Source organism: Dendrobates tinctorius, unplaced genomic scaffold, assembly GCF_039654945.1.
Source record: "Dendrobates tinctorius isolate UK_male_01 unplaced genomic scaffold, ASM3965494v1 ptg000211l, whole genome shotgun sequence".
NCBI lineage: Eukaryota > Metazoa > Chordata > Amphibia > Anura > Dendrobatidae > Dendrobates > Dendrobates tinctorius.
Genome location: NW_027361878.1, coordinates 4,616,546 through 4,642,234, shown reverse-complemented (window position 1 = coordinate 4,642,234; position 25,689 = coordinate 4,616,546). Strand labels below are relative to the sequence as shown.

The 25,689-nt window shown below is 42.6% G+C and overlaps 1 protein-coding gene across 1 annotated transcript in view; it reads left to right on the top strand.

The window, feature by feature from the left end:
• Positions 1-13,856: 13,856 nt before the first annotated feature.
• The window catches only part of LOC141058132 (uncharacterized), a 125,836-nt gene continuing 114,003 nt past the window's right edge, over positions 13,857-25,689 (top strand). The window contains 19 exon segments of the mRNA XM_073554291.1: positions 13,857-13,937; positions 16,345-16,443; positions 16,630-16,692; positions 17,178-17,439; positions 17,536-17,650; positions 17,780-17,870; positions 18,464-18,570; positions 18,911-19,127; positions 19,297-19,422; positions 21,012-21,129; positions 22,168-22,306; positions 22,543-22,653; positions 22,753-22,822; positions 22,909-23,046; positions 23,130-23,294; positions 23,400-23,494; positions 23,661-23,787; positions 24,918-25,173; positions 25,271-25,317. Coding sequence (XP_073410392.1) covers positions 13,877-13,937; positions 16,345-16,443; positions 16,630-16,692; positions 17,178-17,439; positions 17,536-17,650; positions 17,780-17,870; positions 18,464-18,570; positions 18,911-19,127; positions 19,297-19,422; positions 21,012-21,129; positions 22,168-22,306; positions 22,543-22,653; positions 22,753-22,822; positions 22,909-23,046; positions 23,130-23,294; positions 23,400-23,494; positions 23,661-23,787; positions 24,918-25,173; positions 25,271-25,317 — 2,407 coding nt within the window. The 5' untranslated portion in view covers positions 13,857-13,876.

The window sequence follows — 25,689 nt, the reverse complement described above, 5'->3', positions numbered from 1 at the left end:
CAATGAATATCTGAGCGCTATGTGACAGGCTCGATGGCACAGCTGTGACCAAAGTGACTAGAGGATAAGTGAGATTTTGAATTTCAGCAGACACTTGTGGACACTGGACACTTTTGGATTGTGTGAGGCCCAATGAATATCTGAGCGCTATGTGACAGGCTCGATGGCACAGCTGTGACCAAAGTGACTAGAGGATAAGTGAGATTTTGAATTTCAGCAGACACTTGTGGACACTGGACACTTGGATTGTGTGAGGCCCAATGAATATCTGAGCGCTATGTGACAGGCTCGATGGCACAGCTGTGACCAAAGTGACTAGAGGATAAGTGAGATTTTGAATTTCAGCAGACACTTGTGGACACTGGACACTTTTGGATTGTGTGAGGCCCAATGAATATCTGAGCGCTATGTGACAGGCTTGATGGCACAGCTGTGACCAAAGTGACTAGAGGATAAGTGAGATTTTGAATTTCAGCAGACACTTGTGGACACTGGACACTTTTGGATTGTGTGAGGCCCAATGAATATCTGAGCGCTATGTGACAGGCTCGATGGCACAGCTGTGACCAAAGTGACTAGAGGATAAGTGAGATTTTGAATTTCAGCAGACACTTGTGGACACTGGACACTTTTGGATTGTGTGAGGCCCACTGATATCTGAGCGCTATGTCACAGGCTCGATGGCACAGCTGTGACAAAAGTGACGAGAGGATAAGGGAGATTTTGAATTTCTGCAGACACTTGTGGACACTGGACACTTTTGGATTGTGTGAGGCCCACTGATATCTGAGCGCTATGTCACAGGCTCGATGGCACAGCTGTGACAAAAGTGACGAGAGGATAAGGGAGATTTTGAATTTCTGCAGACACTTGTGGACACTGGACACTTTTGGATTGTGTGAGGCCCACTGATATCTGAGCGCTATGTCACAGGCTCGATGGCACAGCTGTGACAAAAGTGACGAGAGGATAAGGGAGATTTTGAATTTCTGCAGACACTTGTGGACACTGGACACTTTTGGATTGTGTGAGGCCCACTGAATATCTGAGCGCTATGTCACAGGCTCGATGGCACAGCTGTGACAAAAGTGACGAGAGGATAAGGGAGATTTTGAATTTCTGCAGACACTTGTGGACACTGGACACTTTTGGATTGTGTGAGGCCCACTGATATCTGAGCGCTATGTCACAGGCTCGATGGCACAGCTGTGACAAAAGTGACTAGAGGATAAGGGAGATTTTGAATTTCTGCAGACACTTGTGGACACTGGACACTTTTGGATTGTGTGAGGCCCACTGATATCTGAGCACTATGTCACAGGCTCGATGGCACAGCTGTGACAAAAGTGACTAGAGGATAAGGGAGATTGGATTGCTTTTAAAAAAGCAGTTTGCAGAGCAGTGGGTAAACAGCAATGCCAGCCTGTCAGGAAGCCTTAAAAGGCAGCCCAACAACCAACACCACTGATACACCACAATATAGCCTCCCCTTGCACTGCACACACAGTGACTGGTGTGTTGTGCAGGCCAAATCGCTAGCAGCAGAAGCAGTTTTTTTGTCTTCTTCCCTGCCTAACGCTCTCCCTACAGAATCAGCAGCAACCTCTCCCTATACTGAGATCGGCAGAAGTAAGATGGCGGTCGGCGTGCACGCCCTTTTATACCCCCTGTGACGCCCACCAAAGCAAGCCAATCACTTGCATGCCCTTCTGAAAGATGGTGGTGACCCGTGCCTATGTCATCACATTGCCCACAGTGTCCATGGATCCTGATTGGCTGAAAAAGAGCGCAAAACAAACTTTTGAAACGCGACTTTGGCGCGTAAGTCGCCGACCTCGTGGCCGACCTCATCCTAGGGTCGGGTTTCGTTTCATGAAACCCGACTTTGCCAAAAGTCGGCGACTTTTGAAATTTTCGACCCGTTTCGCTCATCCCTAGTCACAGGATCTTTTTGGGACAAAACAGCTCCTGCACCAATCTCAGAGGCGTCCACCTATACCTGAAACGGGAGTGAGACATCAGGTTGCCGCAGAACCGGAGCAGAAGTGAATCTTCGCTTCAGCTCCTGAAAGGAAGAAACAGCCTCCGGAGACCAATTCAGCACATCAGCACCCTTCTTAGTCAAATCAGTCAATGGCTTGGCAATACTAGAAAAATTAGCTATAAATTTCCGATAAAAATTAGCAAAACCCAAAAACTTCTGGAGGGCCTTCAAAGAAGTGGGCTGAACCCAATCGTAAATGGCCTGTACCTTGGCCGGGTCCATTTCAATAGTTGACGGAGACAAAATGAATCCCAAAAATGAAATCCTCTGTACCCCAAAAAGGCACTTCGATCCCTTGACATACAGGGAATTCTCCCTCAAAATCCGGAACACAGTCCGAACATGTTCCACATGAGAGTCCCAATCCTTGGAAAATATCAAAATATCATCCAGATAGATAATCAAAAATGTATCCACAAAGTCTCAGAAAATATCGTTCATGAAGGATTGGAAGACAGAAGGGGCATTAGTGAGCCCAAAAGGCATCACCAGGTACTCAAAATGTCCCTCAGGAGTATTAAATGCCGTCTTCCATTCATCCCCATGCTTAATGCGAATAAGATTATACGCCCCCCTGAGGTCAAGCTTGGTAAACCAGCAAGCACCTTTAACTCTGGAGAATAGATCAGAAATCAGGGGTAACGGATACTGATATATAACAGTAATTTTGTTGAGGGCACGATAGTCAATACAAGGCCTTAATGAACCATCTTTTTTAGCCACGAAAAAAAAAAACAGCACCTAAGGGTGAAGAGGATGGTCTAATATGACCCTTCTCCAACGACTCCTTAATATAGGATCGCATAGCCTCGTGCTCGTGTACAGATAAATTGAAAAGCCGACCCTTGGGAAATTTACACCCCGGGCTCAGCTCAATTGCACAGTCATAACTCCTATGAGGAGGCAAAGACGCAGACTCATTCTCACTATATACATCATAAAAGTCAGCCAAATAGTCAGGAACATTATGCGACTGGGGAGAGGTGGAGAAAACAGGGGCATCACTAAGGGCACACCGACAACCCCAACTCACCACAGACACAGATTTCCAATCCAAAACTGGATTATGGATTTGCAACCAGGGAAACCCCAGAACAATGGTATCATGCAAATTATGCAACACCAAAAATCTGCAATTTTCTTGATGGTCTGGGGCGACCCGCATTACCACCTGGGTCCAAAACTGAGGTCTATTTTTCGCCAAAGGAGTCGCATCAATACCCCTCAAAGGGATAGGCATCCGCAAAGGATTCATAGGAAATCCACAACGTTTAGCAAAATCCAAGTCCATCAGGTTCAGAGCTGCTCCTGAATCCACAAAAGCTTTGGCGGAAAATGTGGACAGGGAGCAGATCAGAGTAATTGCCAGAAGAAACTTAGGTTGAACACCACCCACAGAAAACGTGTGAGCACAACATTTCTCTCGTTTAGGGCAGACAGAAATAATATGCGAGGCATCTCCACAAAAAAAAACACAGCTTATTATGCCTTCTGAACTCCTGACGTTGCGCCCTGGACAAAACTCTATCACATTGCATAGGTTCAGACATTTGTTCAACAGGTGGCAACACCTCTCGTGCAGTCCTGCGTTCACATAAACGCCGATCAACCTGAATGGCTAATGACATAGAATCGTCAAGACCAGAGGGAACAGGAAATCCCACCATAGTATCTTTTACGGTTTCTGACAAACCTTTCCGAAAGAGAGCTGCCAAGGCATCATCATTCCAGGTAGTAAGGACCGCCCACTTTTGGAATTTTTGACAGTACAACTCTGCAGAATCCCGACCCTGGCTCAATGCCAACAGGGCCTTTTCAGCCTGTTCAATAGCATTAGGTTCATCATACAACAACCCCAATGTTTGAAAAAATGTATCCACATTATTTAGAATAGGATCATCAGGTTTCAAAGAAAACGCCCAATCCTGGGGATCGCCGCGCAGCAAAGAGATGACAATTTTAACCCGCTGCGCGGAGCTCCCCGACGAGTTAGGCTTCAAGGCAAAAAATAATTTACAATTATTCTTGAAATTCAAAAATTTAGACCTATCCCCAAAAAACACATCATGAGTGGGGATCTTTGGTTCAGCAGCATGTGAATGAGTAAGATAGGCGGAAATTCTCCGCACTTCCGCAGCGAGCTGCTCCACACGATCAGACAATTGCTTCATCTCCATTGAGAGAAAAAAAAAATTCCCCCTACGGCCTCAGAGATATAGAGGAAAAAATATACACAAAGAAATTCTGACAATATAAGGGTTACTCTTGTCCCCGGGGGCCATCCCTGAAGAAGGAATCAGTGAATTCCGCAACACGTAGGATTTGCAATTGTATTCTGGCCCCTTCAGCGCCTCATAGCGCTTCCCTGCCTGTCACGTGACCTCCCACGTGACTATGACGTCACGCAAGGTCCCTTAGCGTTTTTGGACCTTGCAGGCCTGCTTTTGCAAGCGGCGACTGTTACCTGCACAGTCTATCGTATTATACCTCCAGCTGCACGCCAGTCACCGGCCGGGACGGCGGCATGCTAGGAGGTAGCACCCTTTAGCTTCAGTGACTTCATATATTTTTATGCCGGGGATTTTCTCTGGGAAGGACCTGGGAATTTATCTGTCTTCTGAAGACTGTTCTCCGTTCCTGCCAGTTCTAGCACCATTGAAGGTAACAGATCTCTTCATATGATATTTCTCTTCATTTTTATGTTTTTCTAACCAGGACACATTCAATTAGCGCAAGTTTATACAAGGTTAACTTATTATTAAGAAATTCTGACACCTTTTTTTTTTTTTTCATACAATTCTTTCCTGCTATTGAGTACCCTAGGATCTGTGGTATGGCCGTTGATTCTGTTATGGCACAGAAGGAGGAAAAAACAAAAATAATAGCTAAGTCCAGAAAACCAGAGAAGTTTGAAGCTATCGGATTGCAGGCCCTTGAACCTATCCACAACATCTAGCAGTAGCCGTGGGGGGTTCCTACGGTGCCCTAGACCCCTCGATCACAGCCGGAGAACTAAATTAGCCTAAAGACAGAAAGGGGAAATCTAAACTGCCCCAGAGCAGACCACAAAGCAATAGGCAGCCCCCAACATATAATGACTGTGAAGCAAGATGAAAAAACACTAACTCAGATAGAAAGATAGGTTGAGCAAGTGATGGGGCCCATGCTAACTAAATAGGACAGGATAGAAAAGCTGCTGTCTGCAATCCGCAAAAACCCTATCCAAAAATGAACCAACAGACTGATAGGAAAAACAGGCCCTGAAGTCGCTAGGCTTCAAAAAGACTATATCAGCACTCAGGTATATTCTGAAGACAGAGCCAGAGATCAACAGATCAGAGACAAAAATGGAATTCAGCTCACCACCGGCCGAGGATGGCTGAACTCCAAAAAACAAGGCAAACAATACCAGAACTAAAGTGTACAAAAGTCAGAGCAAAACTTAGCTTTGAGAAGCAGACATCAGACTGGTCTCCAAGAATCCAGCAGGAAAATCACCGGCAAGGCAGCAGGGCGTCGGCTGCCTTATACCAAGTCATCAGTTCCTGTGACCCAGTCATCATCTACCTGCTCAGATGTTTGGTAATCAGCCTCACTACCTTCCTTCGCCAGAAGAGGGAGTTCATCAGACCTCACTGGTGAAGGGAAAAATGAACTCACAACTCTCCCCGTAGATCTAACTTTGAAAACCACTTAGCTCCGGACAACTGATTGTATAAAACAGGAATAAGTGGAAGGGGATACGTATTCCTCACAGTTATTTTATTTAACTCACGAAAATCGAGGCATGGACGTAAACCACCGTCTTTTTTCTTTACAAAAAAGAACCCCGACGCTACGGGAGAAACAGAAGGACGAATGTGTCCCTTACGGAGACTCTCGGAAATATATTCTTTCATCGCGGCCCGTTCTGGACCCGAAAGGTTATACAAGTGGGCTTTGGGCAATTTAGCACCTGGAACCAGGTCAACGGCACAATCAAATGGGTGGTGTGGTGGTAAAACCTCAGCCTCTTTTTCAGAGAAAACGTCCGTATAGTCTTTCAGGCACTCCGGAATACCTTCCAGACCCACGGACGACACAGACACCGTAACAAGACATGTTTCAGAACAATAGGGACCCCATTTAACAATGTCCCGATATTCCCAATTAATTACAGGATTATGCAATTGTAACCAGGGGAACCCTAACACCAGTCCCGCAGGCAGGTTGTACATAACAAAACATGAAATATGTTCCTGGTGTAAGGAACTCACTTTAAGGAGAAACTCTTCAGTGCGAAACATAACGTTATTCTTAACCAGTGGTGTTTTGTCAATGGCAACAATGTGAATAGGAGTCTCCAACCTAACTGTCCCTAACTTACACCTGGCCACCAAGTCCGAGTCAATAAAGTTAATTGATGAACCGCAATCCTTGAAGGCAGAAGTGGATGTAGAGACACTCCCACAGCAAAGTTCCACTTGTAACAACATTTTAGAGAAAGCAGAAAAGGGTACCTGAGAGCCTGGGTGACCTCCATGACAATCACCCGGGCTCAGTCGCTTGTTGGTCAGTGGACCGGAGGGGCAATCCTTTTTCCAATGTCCAGAATCACCACAGTGAAAACAGCATTTTACCATGCGCCGTTGTCTCCTTTCATTTTCTTTGAGGTCAATGGTTCCCATCTCCGTGACTTTCAATGTATGACTGGCTCCCCTTTCTTGGGAGAATAACGGTCTCTCAATTTGCACCACTCCCCTCGCCCGTAGCCTGCGATACATTCGGACGGCCTGTGTCAGCCTCTTCCAGGGAATCAGGCGGAGGGTGGAGAGCCAAGGCATCTTTCAGATGTTCAGACAGGCCTCTACGGAACAATCCCCAGAGGGCGGCGTCATTCCAGCAGACCTCAGCAGCCCAGCGTCTGAACTCTGAGCAAAACCACTCGGCTGAGTGCTTTCCCTGGCACACACTTACCACCATGTCCTCAGCCATACGCATTCGATCAGGCTCATTATAAATATGCCCCAGGGCCTCAAAAAATGCATCTACCATCATACGCTCAGGGGCCGTGGTCGGAAGGGAGAAAGACCAAGCTTGGGTGCTCCCCATAACAGAGACATAATGACCCCCACTCTCTGACCTTCATCCCCAGAAGAGTGTGGTCTCAATGAAAAAAAAGCTTACAGTCCTCCTTGAAAACTCTGAATTTCCTTTTATCTCCAGAAAAGGTATCTGGTAACTTAACTGGAGACTCAGGGGAAACTAATGTAACATCCTGAGCCCCCGATGAGAATACCCCCTGCACAGTGTCAGCGATCAGCTGCTGAGACTGAGCCAGGACTCGTTGTTCTCCAAGGAGTTTCTGAGACATCTGAGTCAGGTGCCTCACCTGCTCAGAATGAGCGTGCATAGGATCCACACAGGAGAATGGGAGTAGAGAAAAAAAAAATGGTATGGGTCAGTTATAATGTCAGAGACACCGCACTACACTCTCTCACAGAGCCAATGCACGTGTCCTGAGTACAGAAACAGTGCTAAAAGATACCTGTGGAGCAGGGCAGCAGAGGTGACAATGCGTGCTTCAAACTATTAGTGTCAGGGCCCAGTCAGCGCCGGAAAGTAAAGAGGCACAGGACCTGCGGACACTGATGTTAGCAAGCTGGCACAGGACCTATGGTCAGGTGACAGCAAGGGGCGGGGCTTAGCATCCTCCTTTCAGATATGACAGGACACCATACAACAACTCAGAGTCAGGCAAAACGGAGGTCACAACAGTACGGGCAAACGAGGCACAGGAGGGACAAACAGACGGGTAGTCAGACAAAGCCAAAGGTCATACACAAGAGGGCGACGTGGTACCAAGGGGACGAGCAGAGAGAAGTCCGGTCACAAGCAGAGCGTCATAAACGAGAGGTAGTGCAGTACAAGAGGGGCAGGCAGAACTCGTAACAGGGACAGAACCGGATCAAAACCAAACAAGCAAGCAAGATATCAGGCACAAGGCACACGTACGCACAAGGTCAACTAACTCAGCCTAGGGCAGGAGTATAACTGACACCGGACCTTGGTCCAATGAGCATTAAATAGCCGCCCTCTGCCAGAGAGAGGCGGAACAATTAACCCCCAGTCTGATTTCGCCAAAGCGAAACTCCGTCCTGGATCATGACAACAACATTCCTCTAGCCCACCTAGAAAATGTGAAACTGGGGGCTTTGGAGCAAAGATGGGTGGCCCGTATGGCAAAATACCGATATAAAATTGCATACAATAATGGAGCTGAGAATACACATGCCGACGGCATGTCCAGAGTGACTCATGAGTGACATGGCCGGGACCGAGATGAAGAGTTGGAGGCAGAAGAGATCGCTGGGTTCCAGAACCTCGCCACGATGTTGACGCGGGAACAGGTCAAAGAGGCATCGGTAAAGCACCTGTTAGGACAACCTCGAGATGACTGGGTGCGGCTTCAGCAGGAAGACAGGGAACTCGCTCAGTTGAGACAATGGATGGTCCTAAAACAACTACCCAGCCAGAGTGAGTGAGATGTCCTGTCCTCGGGGATGGTGCAGATTCTCCGACAATGGGAAAGGCTTCAACTGGAAGACGGTTTGCTGTATCGGAAGGTGCAGTTGGTCTGAGAATTGAGCATCACCTGGCAGGTGATGCTCCCATAAAAAGTGATCAATGAGGTGGCCATGGAAGCTCCTGTAAGAGGGGCTCACTTCGGTCTGGAGTAGACGTTTCAGTGGTTGCAGAACCTGGTCTATCGTTCTCGATTGAAGACTGCAGAGGAAGAGGCCTGTCGACAATGTCGAAGCTGTGAATTGACTAATCATCCAGAACAGAGAGATCCTATGCAGACCATTGTGACCTCCGCTTCCTTGGAACTGCTAATGATTGACTACTTGACCATGGGTCCGGCCCATCTCAGATATGAACATTGTCTTGTGATGACCGATCATTTCACTAAGTTTGCTGTGGTGACTCCATCCCAGCATCAGATGGCTCAGCTGCACAGGCCATCTGTTGAGATTTCATCCAGATGTATGGATGCCCGAAAAGGATCCATTCTGATCAAGGTGCCTGCTTTCATGGTCGAGTGATGGAGGAGCTTCATCGCCTGTATCGGATTGAAAAGTCCAGGATGATACCTTACCATCCACAGGGGAATGGAGCCTGTGAATGTTTCAGGACATTGATTCAGATGTTGAGAACATTGGAGGAAGACAGAAAAGTCAGTTGGCCTGAGTATGTCGCTGAGTTGGACTGGGTGTAGAAAAACCGAGGGCACAGTACAACTGGATACAAGCCATACACCCTGCTGTTCGGACAACAAGGGCGAGAGATTATTGAGCTGGAGTTGGACCCAAAGGAGGACTACCCACAGACGGGGTGTCCACCTGGGTCCATGAACATTGACATCTCTTGCAGACTCTGCATCATCTAGTACAGACCAGGTTTCGAGAACATGAGCGCCATGAGACGATGCATCTGCAAGGGACAGCTCTCAAGGCTGGGGACCGAGTATTGTTCCGAAACAAGCGACCTTGAGGCAATTTAGAGCATCGATGGGAACAAATGCCATACTGGGTGAAAAGCCGAATTGGAACTGATGGACCCTTCTATGAAGTCCAGCATGAGGGAAAAGAAGGGTCCCCTACCCGAGTAGTCCACTGAAGCATGCTACGTCCTTGCCTGTCACGAGATCCCAAAAGAGAAGGAAGAGCACTAAGTGTTCCCGAAGTGTCCACTCCAGTGACCTTCGTTTGTGATGAAGAAGAACCTGCCTTACCCTCTGATCTGGATGCTCCGTTACCCACTGGCACAGGGGAAGTGCGAGAACCTGAAACTCCTGATATGGCTGCTCCACCATACCCGGACGCGTCCCCGTCCTCAACTGCCCTATCTGACTCGACTACCCAACCTGACTTACGCCGCACAGAATGAACGATAGTTGAAATACATCCCAACCGTTATGAACAAGACCAATTTATTTGGCAGTGGATCATATGAGAGATGGAGGCGTGTCAATGCCTGCTGCAATAACTCTCGCCGGTGGAATGGTGAGCTAAAGGAGAGGGCGAGTGAAAGGAAGAAGACCGTGCTGCGGGTACCTGTACCGAGGCGGGTCCGGAACTGTTGAGGCTGCCTCCCTTGTTGCCTTGGGGAAGGAATGAGGAGCCAGAAAGACTTCATGACCCGAGTAGGAGGGGCAGCTTAAAGATCAAAGCGTGTACAGCTGCAGGCAGTTTGGCGTGAACAGGCAGTGCACGGCAGGCTGAGTGGCGTACTCCGCCTCCCAAGCTCCAGCGCTGCAATGGTCTGTGCCGCCGAGCTCCCGCCACCACGAGAATGACTGTGAGAGACCGATCTGCCGGGTGCCCTGCGTCTGTCAGGGAGCGAGGTGCCGTGCACTCCATGACTGTGAGTACTGCACACATGCAGAACAGAGAAGTCCGGGCACCAGGCATATACCTGCTGCCTTCCTTGCCAGTGAACATTGACCAATCCACCTTGTACTTGGAAATAGCTGCAGCCTTGATTGCTCCTGCTGCAAGCGCTTATGGACTAGGGGCTTAACGGAAGTTACCGGAGATCCACCGCTGCAGCCAGAAGATGGATAATCGTTTTAAGGACCCCATCTGAGGACGTCATACGGCCACTGCCGGGTATACCTCCTTTAACCATTAACCTCCCTGCGAGGAGTGAATACCTTGTTCCATTAAATTGTTACATTTTGTTAACCCTTGCTCTGCCTCCTGTCTGTCACGGTATCCCGCAACATGCTTACAAGCCTACTTCAAGCCTAAAGCTTGAAGTCTCACACATGGAGCTGAAATTTTGCTAAACAACACCTTTTTACACTTGAGATGGTGTGCTGCTTCAGATTATTTTCTTTATATAATGACAACTGGTATGTACCTTTGCACTCAAAACCTGTTAGAGACACTGCTCTTTTCTATCCATTGATTTATCTATTTATTTATATATCTATCTACCTTGCTATTATCTATCTAGCTATCTATTTATCTATATATCTATCAGAGATCAGCGAGAACTAAAATGCTTGGATGCTCCTTAGTTACTCGAACTAAGCAATTTCTAATGCTCAGATACTCGTCTCGAGTAACGAGTATCATGAAAGTCCATGGGAAATCCAAGCATTTTTCCGGCAGACCTTACATGGAGGTCTGGGGGGCAGTGACAATGTTGAAATGGATAGAAAAAGTGCTGGAAGGAGAGCAGCGTGGGGATGACCCCTGCATCTCTGACTCCCAGATCGCTGCTGAGAACAATGGTGTCACACTTTTATTCCACTTTAAGGGCTGACAATAAAACATTTAAAATTAACAAGAAATTGGAGTTTACAGAAAAAAAAGATAATTTTTTTTTCCTGTATAATGACTATATAAGACAAAATTTGAAAAGGATTTTTTAAAAATGTATAATTTAAGTAAAACAAAATTTTATTTTTTTATTAAAAAATTGGAAATTTTAGTGTATTTATGAAGGAAGCAAGATCTGCCAAAATGTGATGGAAGTGGGACTCAGATGCACCCTGCATTAGACATAATGGATGGCCTCATACACATTCTTCAGAGGAATTAGGGAGTATGCTGGTTTAGTCGGCAAAGTATTGCTTGACCATGTTTAAAAACTTTTCCTAAATACCCAGTCATCAGGACCTGTACATTGGGAGGGTGTCATGAAATTGACCCAGGCAATTGGCAGTGTAATCTCTGCCTCTGCTGTGTGTGGTGTGTCACCCTCGTCTCTTCTCTTCACTTGAGCAAGGAAACTTTCCTCTTACTGCTAGAATTGTCTGATGGGAATTATTTCTACATATTGTAGACAATGTACTTCTGGTATAGCACCATTTTAGGAGACCTCTCCACCTCAGGAAGGAGAGATGCAAAGTTCTCTTTGTAGCGTGGGTCTAGCAGGGTGAACAATTAACAACTCTTATTGGCCAAGATGAATGTAAATTGAAGGTCACAGGAATGGCATAGGTACATAAAGTCTGCCATATGTGCCAAGGTCCCTACAGCCAAAACTTTCCTGTCTCCACCATGATGACTACTCTTCATCTCCTCCTCCTTTTCCTCCTCCTCATTCCCGTACTCTGTCCATCCAAGTAGGAGAGATGGGATGAAGCTTGTGTAGGTACTAGCCTCTGTTGCTCCTGTTCCTCCTCTTCCTCAGCCTTCACACCCTTTTTATTATCCAATCTGCGCTAAGCAGATGAGATGAGGGTGGGCTAAGTAGGATACCTCTGTCTCATGTCTTCCTCTGTCTCCACCTGGTCCGCATGCAAAGCTTCATGCTTAAATGTCAGCAGTGACTAATAAGTAGGCCCAGAAGGAGGATTCTTACACTGATGATGGTGTCATCGCTGCTCACCATCTTGTTAGAGTCTTAGAGAAGTGCTCAAATGTCAGACATCCATGCCCAGTATTCAATTGTTATATTTGGAGGCTGACGTAAATACCGACGTGTGTGTTGGATCTGGTATTCCACAACTGTCCTTTGATGCTCACAAATCCTTGCCAGCACGTACAGTGTGGATTTCCAGCTCGTGGTTACATCGCACACCATTTGATGAGCTGGCACCTGCAAGCGCTGCGGCAGCACTGCCAGAGCGGCGGCAGCCGTAGCTGGCTTGCAGAAGTGGGCGCTGACACAGCGTACCTTGACCAGAAGTTCTGGCATATTTGGCTAGGTTTTCAAAAACCGCTGAAGTACCAAGTTGGACACGTGGGTTATGCCTGGTATGTCTGTGAGCTTGCCAAGCATCACAGCCGCTACCAGGTTACACCCATTACCACACACGACCATGCCTGGTTCAGTGACGAAAGCCACAGATCTGTCTTGGCGGTTATTCTTTTTAATAACTCTGCCATGGTGTGCAGTTTGTCTCCTAAACAAATTAGCTTCAGCAGAGCCTGTTGCTGCTTTGCTGAGGCAGCGCTGCAGAGCTTCCGGCTTCTGGCTGATGTGGCCGACGTGCTCTGAGATAGCAAATCAGAGATGGACGATGAGGAGGAGCAGGAAGGGGTGCAGAAACTGGCATAGGAGATGAAGGAAACCCTGATAGAAGTAGGGCCAGCAATCCTCAGCGTCGACAGCACATATGCCGTGCCATGGTGGAACTCGGCCCTGGCCTCCACAATGTTCAACCAGTGTCCTGTCAGGGAAATGTAGCATGTATTGCCACTAGTCATTATCCACGTGTCAGTGAAACAGATAATCAAATGATATCCGGGTATCACTGAGTGCATTAATTCATCCCTAATATCTATCTAATGTGCTATTATCATCTAGCTATCTGTTATCTATTTTTCTATTAAATCTATTGTCTGAATATCTACAGTATATATTCATCTATTTTCTATGTATCTATCAATTATTTTTCTATCTATCTATCTATCTATCTATCTATCTATCTATCCCATATCTATATATCTATCCATCTTGCTATTATCTATCTAGATTATCCATTTTTTATATAACAGTATCCCAAATTAACAAAGAGTTAATGATGATGTATGTAATAGACCAAATCAATACAGACAAGGACACAATCTATTTCTACAGACCATGAAATGTATGTCAAAGAGGCATGGCATAGCCAAACACACACACATACAGTATACAGTCCACCCCTTATTCCAGCATCCTCTTGTGCACCTGCAACTAGTGGAAAAAACTACAGCTCCACCCTAATTACCTGTGTGGAGCAATCCTGGCACAGAGCTGAGATGCTTTTACAAGTGTATATAAAGATCACCACCAGACAGACCACCCTGTTCCTTGCCTCTCCTCCGCAGTAGTGCCACAGCTACTAAGAAGATGGGAACCTTCCATAGGCTCCCGCTGTGGATCCTACTGGTCATCTTAGGCCCATTGAATGGTAAGTATTTATTCTAGGGAAACATAATTATTATTCTTAATAACTGGAGACATTAACTTTACATATTACATTTTTCCAATCATTTATTGCATGTGTTCACATATTCTAGTTTAAAGTTTATGGATCATAAATCTTGTTCAATATGGAAAATAATAAGAAATTTTAAATACTAGGGGAAAATCTACAGGTTCCAATATATCTATATATAAAACTGTCAGAGCTGTCAAATATTGGCTCATATGTATTTTATTATTGCATAAGAAGCATTAACTGTAGATTCTGCTATTCTATTTTTTATCATTTATTATTATTTTGCCCCGATTTGTAACCGTACATGACCCATCTCTATGTATTGTTCAACTATTGTATCATTTAAACATTGTGACTATAGCTCCAATGGGATATTTTTAGGTTTTTCCAGCAAATCTGTGTAGAATTATAATAAATTGCATGTTATAAAATGTTAAAATCTTAATTCTTGTGTGTACAGTTCATGGACCGACCCTGTAAGATTGTATATAGCAAAGGACAGGAGAAATAAACATTCTAATATTAATAAAGAATTCATTTAGAAAATCAAGCCATACTATTGAATAATAAGCCATTATTAAACGGTTTATCTGCATGTTTAAAACAATGAAAATACCAAGTGTCTCAAATAGGCTGAAATCTCAGTGACAGTGTATCTTATTTCCAATCAGCAGGAGCTCCGAAAACAGGTGTATGATTACATCCCAGCATATCTAGGCATGGGCTATAGGAGAACATGTGTAATATTGAGGGTTTTTTCAACATCTTTTGGGCAAGAGAAAATGAGAAAATCAGAAAACCTAAACGTGTTCAGATTTGATCTTCAAACTGTTTAGATCAGGGTTCCCCAACTCCGGTCCTCAAGGCCCACCAACAGGTTATGTTTTCAGGATTTCCTTAGTATTGCCCAGGTGATAATTGCATCACCTGTACAATACAAGGGAAATCCTGAAAACATGACCTGTTGGTGGGCCTTGAGGACCGGAGTTGGTGAACCCTGGTTTAGATAACAATGAGATTGTAAGCAGATTGCAGATTGGTTTTACTTCTGAGCCACTCATATTGCTTTAAGTTTTCTCTTGTGACATCTTTATTTGGCAAAATACAATTTTTGAATGTCTAATATTTATAACAGGTTCTTGTTCACTTAGGTTAGTTTCACACATACTGTGCATTCTAACACTATGTTAATAATTCTGTTGGAATCCCCCCCAAAACTTGACATTGCTCCAGTGGAGCCATTTAATCAAATAAAGCAGACAGAGTCACTATATGGCCTCCATCCTGGATGGAGGCTTTGTCAGCTTCATCTAAGTGAATGGCACAGTTGGGACCTACCAACTATGTAGGTGAATGGCCCAATTAGGGTTATGTAAGGTAATGGCACATTCGGGACTATGTAGGCAAATGGCCAAGTTGGGGTTATGTAAGATAATGGCACAGCTGGGGCTATGTAGGTGAATTGCCAAGTTGGGGTTATGTAAGATAATGGCACAGTTGGGGCTATGTAGGTGAATGGCACAGTTGGGTCTATGTAGGTAAAAAGCACAGTTGGGGCTATGTAGGTGAATGGCCCAGATGGGCTTATGTAAGGTGATGGCACAGATGGGGTTATGTAGGTAAAAAGCACTGTTGAGGTTATGTAGGTGAAAGACACTGTTGGGACTATGTAGGTGAAAGGCACAGTTGGGGCTATGTGTAGGTGAATGGCACAGTTGGGGCTACATAGGTAAAAAGCACTGTTGGGGCTATGTAGGTGAAAGGCACAGTTGGATCTTCGCTTGAGTTTCGGTTGAAATACAATATGTCAGGGATTCTGACCAACACCTAGATAAAGTGCTTGACGGAGTTTAAGTGTGAACCTACCCTTATAGTTGCATGGTTAGACACCATCATGTTCACTCTAAAAGATGTTATTTAAGACTAGTCAAATATTTGTTTGCATATGTTGAAATTTACAGGAATATATTATAGATCTTTAAAAGTGGGTAATACTAACCTCTACCACTGGAGAGAAATATAGATGCAAGAAGGGAAATAGGAAATTATACTTTTTCCTTTTTTCTCCCTATTCTCAAATTTGATGAATCTAAGATAGGCATGCTTCACAGTAGTACACTAAAATCTCAACTGATTTTTTGTTCTTTTAATGCAAGATAGAAAAGAAAATCTACTTTAATATACCAGCTAGTAAAGTAACAAATATTTTGTCTTACATTTATTAATACATGTAGTTGTAATAAGCTATAAACCGTAATAAACTTGATATCTGATTTTTATGGTTAACTTTAATCGGTTCTACACAATAAATCTGCAATATGTCTTCCTTTTTAAAATGTCATTTTGTTAAATGTATCTTTATTTTAATTTTTCCTAGCTCAAGAATATGGAGACTACAATGTTGATGAGACAATTGACTACACCATTGAAGAGACAATGCAAAGACAGCAAAATCAAGAGCACCAACAGCCAGCCAGTAAGTGTTAGATATCGATGTCATAAACTTTTATTATATTTGTCAAGCTAATAGTTACAAAATAGTATACTATGCCAACATGTTAGAATAGCTACTGGAAGATATATGTAAACCATCAATGATACAATGATATTGACACCAAACATTATAAATTGCTCTCCTAACATCCTCTCTAATTATTTGTAGTTTTATTAACTGGACCTCCAAGAGTATCAGTGATCCCAGTGGCTTCAAACACTGTAGTGAGAGGTAAGTCAATGAGCTTACATTAATATTCTACAAGTATGCTAGTAATTTGGTAAACTCTCATTGTACATTTACTATTCAAAGTCATATAAATCATAAAGGCGAGTGCTATGGGGACCCTTGGGCGATAGGGCAGAGTCAAGGTAGTCCCCATTTCCATTAATGTTGAGTTTTGAGTGCCTGTGAAGGAAATCTATAAAGGACTCTTCCCTACAGACACAAAACAAGGGTTATGGAAATGGTTGAGGAGGGCAACTAAGCCCCAACTTCTTCCATCTTGGTATGACCAAGATTCATAAGGGGTGCCCAATTTATTCACTGCTTCCTCTAAATACAGTATATCCCTCCTACTATTATGTAAGTTATCAGTATGTCATTGGTGCTCATGCTGAACTGGTGCATCATTTATTCAATGTTTTCTATTATTTTACTTGCTGGTATAAATATGTTACCTGCAATCATAGTTACGTTAATCTTTTTACTTGCAGCTATCAACACAGATCACAATAACAGAGTTTGCAGCACCTGGGGGAACTTCCATTTCAAGAACTTTGATGGAGACATATTCTACTTCCCCGGTACTTGTAACTATGTCTATGCATCTCACTGTCATAGTACATATGAGGACTTCAATATCCAAATCCGTCGTGCCGTTGTGGACAACACTCCAGTCGTTGACAAGATCACCATGAAAATTGATGGACTTGCAGTGCAGCTCAATCACAATACCGTCTCAGTAAATGGACAAGAGTGAGTGGCCTTATTATTCTAGTGTGCTAATACAAAATTAGAAATAATGCGAGTGTCATGTTTTGTATTAACTGCTGATCTCCTGTTCTTATACAGAGTCCAGCTGCCTTTCACTGGTTCTGGCATTCAGATTGAGAAACACGGTGTATATCTCTCAGTGACCTCCAAGCTTGGTCTGGTCTTCATGTGGAACGATGATGATAGTCTACTGGTAAGAACATCAAATTGACAAATTGACATATCTCCACTATTGTAGAAGGTGGAAAGATGTAGAAGGATTTATCTTGACCTCTAGTAGTTTGTGCTTAACAAGATCTTTTACTTTTACCTTTTTGTGCAGCTGGAACTGGATCAAAAGTACGCCAACCAGACCTGTGGGTTGTGTGGGGATTTCAATGGCATCTCTATCTACAATGAGTTCATTTCCAATGGTTAGATTTTATGCTTTCTATTATAACATACTTGTAATATACATTATTTTTCAAGTAATATTTTAAAGGGGTTGTCTGGTCTTGAACTACAAGTGTGCAGTCGCTTTATGTTAATGTAGACTTATGAATCATCACTTCAAGTGCCCTGCTCGCTGTGAGAGCTTTCTGGTGCTGGCAGTGGTTGTTATGTGACTACAACTATGCGATATGCATACTCCTGGCCACATTCTGACTAGATGTGCACAGTCTCGCTCAATACCACTTTATTCAGCGAGGTTGGAAACAGTCTAGTTGGAATGTGGCGGGAGTATGCATAACGCATACTTGAGGTAACATAAAAACTCTTCCCGGCGCTGACACCGGAGAATCCTCACAGCGCGTAGTGCACACGACGGGAGGATGCACAAGACTGAAGAAACATAGAATGACTTCAAACTTGCAGTTTAAGACAAAAAAAACCTTTAATGAATGTAGATTACTCTCACACATCAATATTACTTTGTGCAACTGATCCAGAGTCTACCGTGCATTAAACAATTCTTATCTTACACATGGCAAGTTTGGATTCATCTTATAATAAATTATGTCTCTAGGCGTGCAAATCACAGAATCCCAGTTTGGAAATCTCCAGAAGTTGGATGGACCCACAGAACAGTGCCAAGATGTGCTTCCTACAGCCAAGAGCAATTGTACTGATTATGTAAGTAGAAGATCATAGCCATGGCTTTTGTGTTAAAGCAACTCATCTAGTGCTAAAAGTATGAAAGAAAATCTATAGATGCTCTGTCTTTATAAGCATCATAGAGGGATGTTCATTCTTAGGACCATTTGTATTAGCTACAATGAAAGTCTACAGTTTTCTCCTTTCATAGGTGATATCGTGGATTTTCTTCCACCATAAATGAGCAAATAATTTAAGAGTAAGACCAGCTTTATATTATATATTTGGAGCTTGTGCAACAACATAAATGTTTTTTGGAGACAATTCAGTCACATTAAGTTTTTAGAAGTCTTAAAGATCCTCTTTTTGTTCATTATAGGAGAACATCTGCGAGTCGATTCTTCTGGGTCGAGAATTCTCAAAATGTCATTCATTGGTGGCTGTCAATCAATACATTGAAGCTTGCGTGCAAGACCTGTGCGGTTGTGATAGCAATACTGTTGCTCTTTGCTTGTGTGACACTTTTGCTGAGTACTCCAGGCAATGTGCTCATGCTGGAGGTGAACCAAAGAACTGGAGAAATGAAGATCTGTGCCGTAAGTGTCTTCTGCAGTTGTGTTTGTACAGATACAAGTATTTTGTACAATGTATGCAAGAAACAAAGGTAATAAAGGTCACAGTTGTGGATGCTCTGACCTTGCTCATTAGGTACAAGGGACTTTATCATTGTCACCGGCCCTAATATAACACTTTTATTCATTTCAGCTAAATCATGTCCATACAACATGCAGTACCAGGAATGTGGATCTCCATGTGCAGACACTTGCACCAACCCAGAGAGAAGTACTTTATGTGAAAATCACTGCTTAGAAGGCTGCTTCTGCCCCCCAGGTATGTATTTGGTATATTATAAAGGACAAGGTAAAATAAAGTAGCTACAAATCTTTTATGATGTAAGCAAAGGATGCTTTCCTATCAAATCAATGCAAGTATTTCATGCCTAGTCCTAAAACGACACCATTAGAACTGAGTGGAACGTGCAAAATTCAAATTCACACAGATTTTCCTAGAAAATTTGCAGCAAAGTTATTACCTGCAAATTGAATTTCTCTTATTATGCATAATAATAAATCTAAGATGTAGAAAATAAGACAAAATACTTACACTCACCTTACCGCTGACCTCTCCTGTCCCCTAAACTTCTCACTGTACCCTTTATACAGGAAAGATGTATATCTTTGTACCATGTTAGCCAGTAGACAGAAAAATATTTGAAATTGAAAGTCATCAGTGGCTGATACCTTTTAATGGCTAACTGAAAAGATGGTAACAAATTGCAAGCTTTCGAGATTACTCAGGTCTCTTCATCAGGTATATAAACTAATACAAAATCTGAAGAATCACATATTTATTTACAACACAGCACAGAAAGAAATAATGCAATAGAGGAGACAAATGACGTGAAGCTGAACTATCATTATGGGAGAGTGATAAACAGTTTTGTCCATAAATATTTGAACAGTTCATAGATAAGGAGTGAAAGTTTTATTGTCCTCTAATTGTGGGGGCATCACAACACAGAACCAGACCCCAATCAGAGGACAATAAAACTTTCACTCCTTATTTATGAACTGGTCCAATATTTATGTTTATCCCTCTCCCATAATGATAGCTCAGCTTCACGTCACTTGTCTTATCTATTGCATTCTTTCTGTGCTGTGTTGTACATAAATATGTGATTCTTCAGATTTTGTATTAGTCTAGCCTGATGAAGAGACCTGAGTAATCTTGAAAGCTTGCAATGTGTTACCATCTTTTCAGTTAGCAATTAAAAGGTATCAACCACTGAGTGAGGACTCTCAATTCCAAATTTTTTTTTGTACCCTTTATAGTCCTTGGTGTAAGTTCTTATCACCTCCGCCATGTACTGAAACCTTGGGGGCTCTTCATAGTAGGCCAAGACTTCTGAATCTGATGAGCCTTGGGACATTTCTACACAACTGCGGGTAAGAACATGATGTCATGACTTTATGACTTGTGCCGTGACTTGCGCGGAAACATCCTGGAACCTCATCTGAGTCAGAAGTCTTGGCTTAGTGTCAAGAGGCCCATGGTTTTAGCACTCAATTACAGTGATATGAAGATGATTCAAGGACCAAATGCATAACTGTGAAGATTGGAAAGTCTAGAGAGATGAGTAGTAAGATAAATGTAAGTAATTTTTTTAACATTTTTACCTTTTATGGACATTTACGGCGGAAGTAAATTACAAAAAAAAATCAGCATTTTGACGAATACGAATTTTTAAAATATTCAATTCCACTTGAATATATTCCCTCATCTCTCATATTTAAGGTTGCAGTCATTTGAGAAACCCCTTAATATATTCCAATGAACCCTAATTGGTTCCACAGAACCCTGTTTGGAAAGAAAATGCACTCCTCTTGGGAAAAATCACCTTATTTTTCTGTTTGTTGTAGGTACCATATTTGATGACATCAACAACTCCGGTTGTGTCCCACTTGAACAATGTGCATGTACATTCAACAGTAACAGTTTTGCTGCCGGAACATCGTACAGCACAACCTGCAGCACTTGGTGAGTATATAATATGGCTTAATAACAAAAAATAATGTGCACCAGTTCCGTCATCTGAATATGATAATTAGACACTTGGATTGAAATGATTCATAATATTAGCCTGCATTCGGATTAATAACAACACTCTTCAATCAAATAATAAGTGATTAAGTGCAAACTCTCCTCTTTGATTGATAGATAAGTAATATGACATTGAGGGCTTGTAAGACATCGCCACCCTGATATGCATTGTTCACTACTTGGCTCTAATCTTTTGAGTGTTGACTTTGGCTTAGACAGATAAGAACTGGTTCTTGAAAATTGTCAGCTTTACATTACCTCTCTGTACATTTTGGAAGAAAGAAACCAAACCACCAAACGTTATTTAATAAAAAAAAATTCTAAAGGCCCCGTTACAAGCATCAATGTCCCAGCGATCCCACCAACGATCCAACGTGGATGGGATCGCTGGGACATAGTTAGCTGATCGCTGGTGAGCTGTCACATAGACAGACCCACTAGCGATCAGGACCAGCGAGCAAGCTGGCATCCAAGGTAAACAGCGGGTATCTAAGAGCCGCGTGGCTCTTCGATACCCGCTGTTTACATTGGAAACCAGCTCCCAGCATTGCTGATCGTTGGTCACTCGCTGTCAAACTATTTTCTCTTTCCTCTCTGAGACTGTACATTGTTTCTCCCCTTTCCACACTGAAGAGATCTGTGTACAGCCTGCTGCTATGTATAACACTGAGAGTAGGGAAGGGAGAGAAAATATAGAGACCCATCAGAACCAGAGGCTTTGACAGATTTGTAACATTTTTGTTAAATATTTAGCTACGAAAAGGACTTACAGACTGTTGCAGCAGAAATTTGGAAAGTTGCTTAACTTTGAATTCAGGAAGAAAATGAACAATGAAAAAAATAGTGGCATGCATAGCCATTAAATAATACCTTTTGTTCAAAAACCCACCAGGACAGGCCCTTATATATGTATTTTAGACGTGTTGTCTATTATTTTGCATCTGTGTGACACTGGGTTGCTTATATTTTGTGCAGTTTGTGCGCAAGAGGAAAGTGGAATTGCAATAACTTGCCTTGCTCTGCAACCTGCTCTATTGATGGAGGATCGCATATTACAACTTATGATCAAAGTCATTACAACATACATGGAGACTGTAACTACGTGATGAGTAAGGTGAGGCAAGGCAATCCGCAACTAGTTTGTCTAAGAGCAACACAATTATGATATGTAAATACATATAATAATATGTAAATCATATATACATACATACTGTTAATACATCCTATCTATCTATCTATCTATCTATCTATTTATCTATCTATCTATCTATCATGAGAGATCTAGTGTATCATGCAGCACAATAGCATCATTATGTTCTGTAACATTAAATATCAATTTTCTCCATGCAGGACTGCAATGGAAATTCTTTTACTATATTGACAGAGCTGCGTAAATGCGGTTTGACTGAAAGTGAGACTTGCCTTAAGAGTGCTACTCTTATCATTAATGGAGGAGAAACAGTAAGTAACCGTCAAGCTGAGTTTCCCAGAATCCAGCATAATGCCTATTTCCATGTTCTTTCGCACAATCACCAATCTCCTAACTTCTTACCCAAACAGATCATTGTAATCAAGCCTTGTGGTAGCGTCTTTATAAACAGCGTCTATACTCAGCTGCCGGTATCTGCAGGTAGGTTATCACATTGAAATTATTTGGTGATTGTCGTGGTCATTTCATCTGCAAAGTTTTTTAAACTGTACCACCTTTTATTTCAGCCAATATAACCATCTTCAGACCTTCATCGTTCTACATAATTGTTGAGACAAACCTAGGAGTACAAGTCGTGGCTCAGATGACTCCATTTATGCAGGTTTATGTGGAATTGAACCCATCATACAAGGGTCAGACATGCGGTAGGTTTGACTTTCCTTTAATGATCTTACCTTTGCAATCGCATTTTGGAGGACATTCTTCTTACACATGTTCATCTTCTTAGGTCTCTGTGGAAACTTCAATGACAAGCAGTCAGACGACTTCCAGACCATCAATGGTGTCATTGAAGGCACAGCTGCATCCTTTGCCAACACATGGAAGACCCAAGCAGACTGTGCAAATGTTAAGAACGTCTATGGAGATCCTTGCTCTCTGAGTGTAGAAAATGGTAAGATTGGCATCAGTTAAGTTGCCGATAAGGAAACTGTGGTTAGAGTTGAATTTTGAACTAATGAATATATTGTATTATATTTGCTATTCTCATATATCACAGAGCAATATGCCCAGCATTGGTGCAGTTTTATATCCGATCCATCTGGTCCATTTGCTGCCTGCCATGCTACTATCAATCCTAAGGTTTACTACCAGGTATGGTTATACAATTTGGACCCATGACAAGTGGAAAAATGAATTCTTGTTCATTTAAGAGGAGGTCATTAAAAAAAAAGAATATATATATATATATATATATATATATATATATATATATATATATTTTACAATAATCGATAACTATGGTTTTTGTTTTTCTCAGAATTGTTTGTTTGACACCTGCAACTGTGAGAAAAGTGAAGATTGCATGTGTGCATCCCTGTCATCCTACGTCCACGCCTGTGCGATCAAAGGAATCATATTGACCGAATGGAGAAGTGATGTCTGCAGTAAGTCATTGAGAAATAAATATAATGCATATGCTTATAGATCCAAAGAGATTAATGGCTTCATGTACCAATTCTCAAAAGAACCAGACTCCATTTTTTACACTTTGCACTACTTTTTTCCCATAAGATAGCTAAGTTCCATTAACATATCATATTAGTGTTCATCCAATTTAATAGCACATCAGATAAATGTATATAAACGCAATAAATATTTGATTGAGATGCACAACTACACAGTAAAAATAAAAGATAATAGTAAAAACAAGGAACAATGAATGCAAGGCGAGGCCGATGAGAGACAAAGAATCATTACAATGCAAAGGGTAGCCATCAGATGACAAAATGCTAACAAGGAGTAATCATAACAGGCATGTATAGGTACTTATAGATACAGAAATTAGATTACCATGCAATTCTGTGAGTTAAGCCCCCGTCACACACAGCGAGATCGCTAGCGAGATCGCTGCTGAGTCACAAGCAGCGATTTCGCTATGTTTGACAGGTAGCAGTGACCAGGCCCCTGCTGTGAGATCGCTGGTCATGTCGGAATGTCCTGGACATTTTTTTTATCGTTGAGGTCCCGCTGGGTAGCATGCATCGGTATGTTTGACACCTTTTACCAACGACCTCATCGGCGACTCAGAAGCAAGACACATGGCGTGACATCGTTACAAAGGACGCTATGGGTCGCCAGATCGTTGTTGCGTCATTGGGAAGATCTGACTATGTGTGACGGGGGCTTTAGATATATCAAGATGTGGTGCAATAAAATGCACAAAAATAAAACCAATAGTGAAAAAATAAGATACAATATAGTCACACATACCCCCCAAAATAACAATAGAATGTGTCATCACATAGTCCTCCTCCACAGACCCCGATGCGCGTTTTGATTCTACTTCATCTGGGGCTCAAAGAGCTATGTCCCATTAATGTGTTGAGTGTTCATCTGCAGTACCATATACAACTTACAAAGTTTTTGGAAAAAAACTGACTCTTTTCATAAAAAATATCTTACATAAACTTTTTTGAAACTGATTGATTCACAGTAACCTTAACTTCCTTTAATAATATATAGAATTGAATTTTCATATATATTATCCATTTTTAATAACTCTTTTCATACACAGGTAAATACATGAACAACTGCCCCAAAACATTGAGCTACACCTACTCTACCAGTACTTGCCAGCACACCTGCCGATCCCTGAGTGAGCCTGATGTCACCTGTAGCATCAAATTTACCCCTGTGGATGGCTGCACTTGCGCCAAAGATTTCTACATGGATGACAGCGGCAAATGTGTTCCTGCCGAAGCTTGCCCATGTTACTTTAAAGGTTCCGCTGTACCTTCAGGAGAAGTTGTCCACGACAATGGGGTGATGTGGTGAGTGTGCATGACCATACAGATGAGCATTTTACACCGATTATAATACAACTACTGCATTTATAAAAATATGATTTTAATATTCTCTCATTTACAGCACTTGCAATCTGGGAAAACTCACCTGTATTGGAACAGTTGAACCAAGTAAGAACATTAGTTTTTCAACCTCCTTATAGTTATAACTATACTATCCTGCACCTGGGACATGGGAAATTTCCCTTATAATGTTAGATGAATCATACATTGTGATTTTTTTAAGATCTCTGCATCATTTTGTGTACGCCTACAGGAGGTGGACACTCAAACGCAGTCTAATACATCTGTGTATCCGCCTCCTGTAGGCGTACACACCCAAAAATGATACATATCATAGCTTACGTTCGCTCTGTCGTCATCATTACAGTCTATGGTCCCATCTGCGCATGAGTCAGAATCCTGTTTTGCGGGAGATTTTGGACATACGTCCCGATGGGGACACACAATGAAATGTGATAGCACCCTTAAAAAAGTGAAATT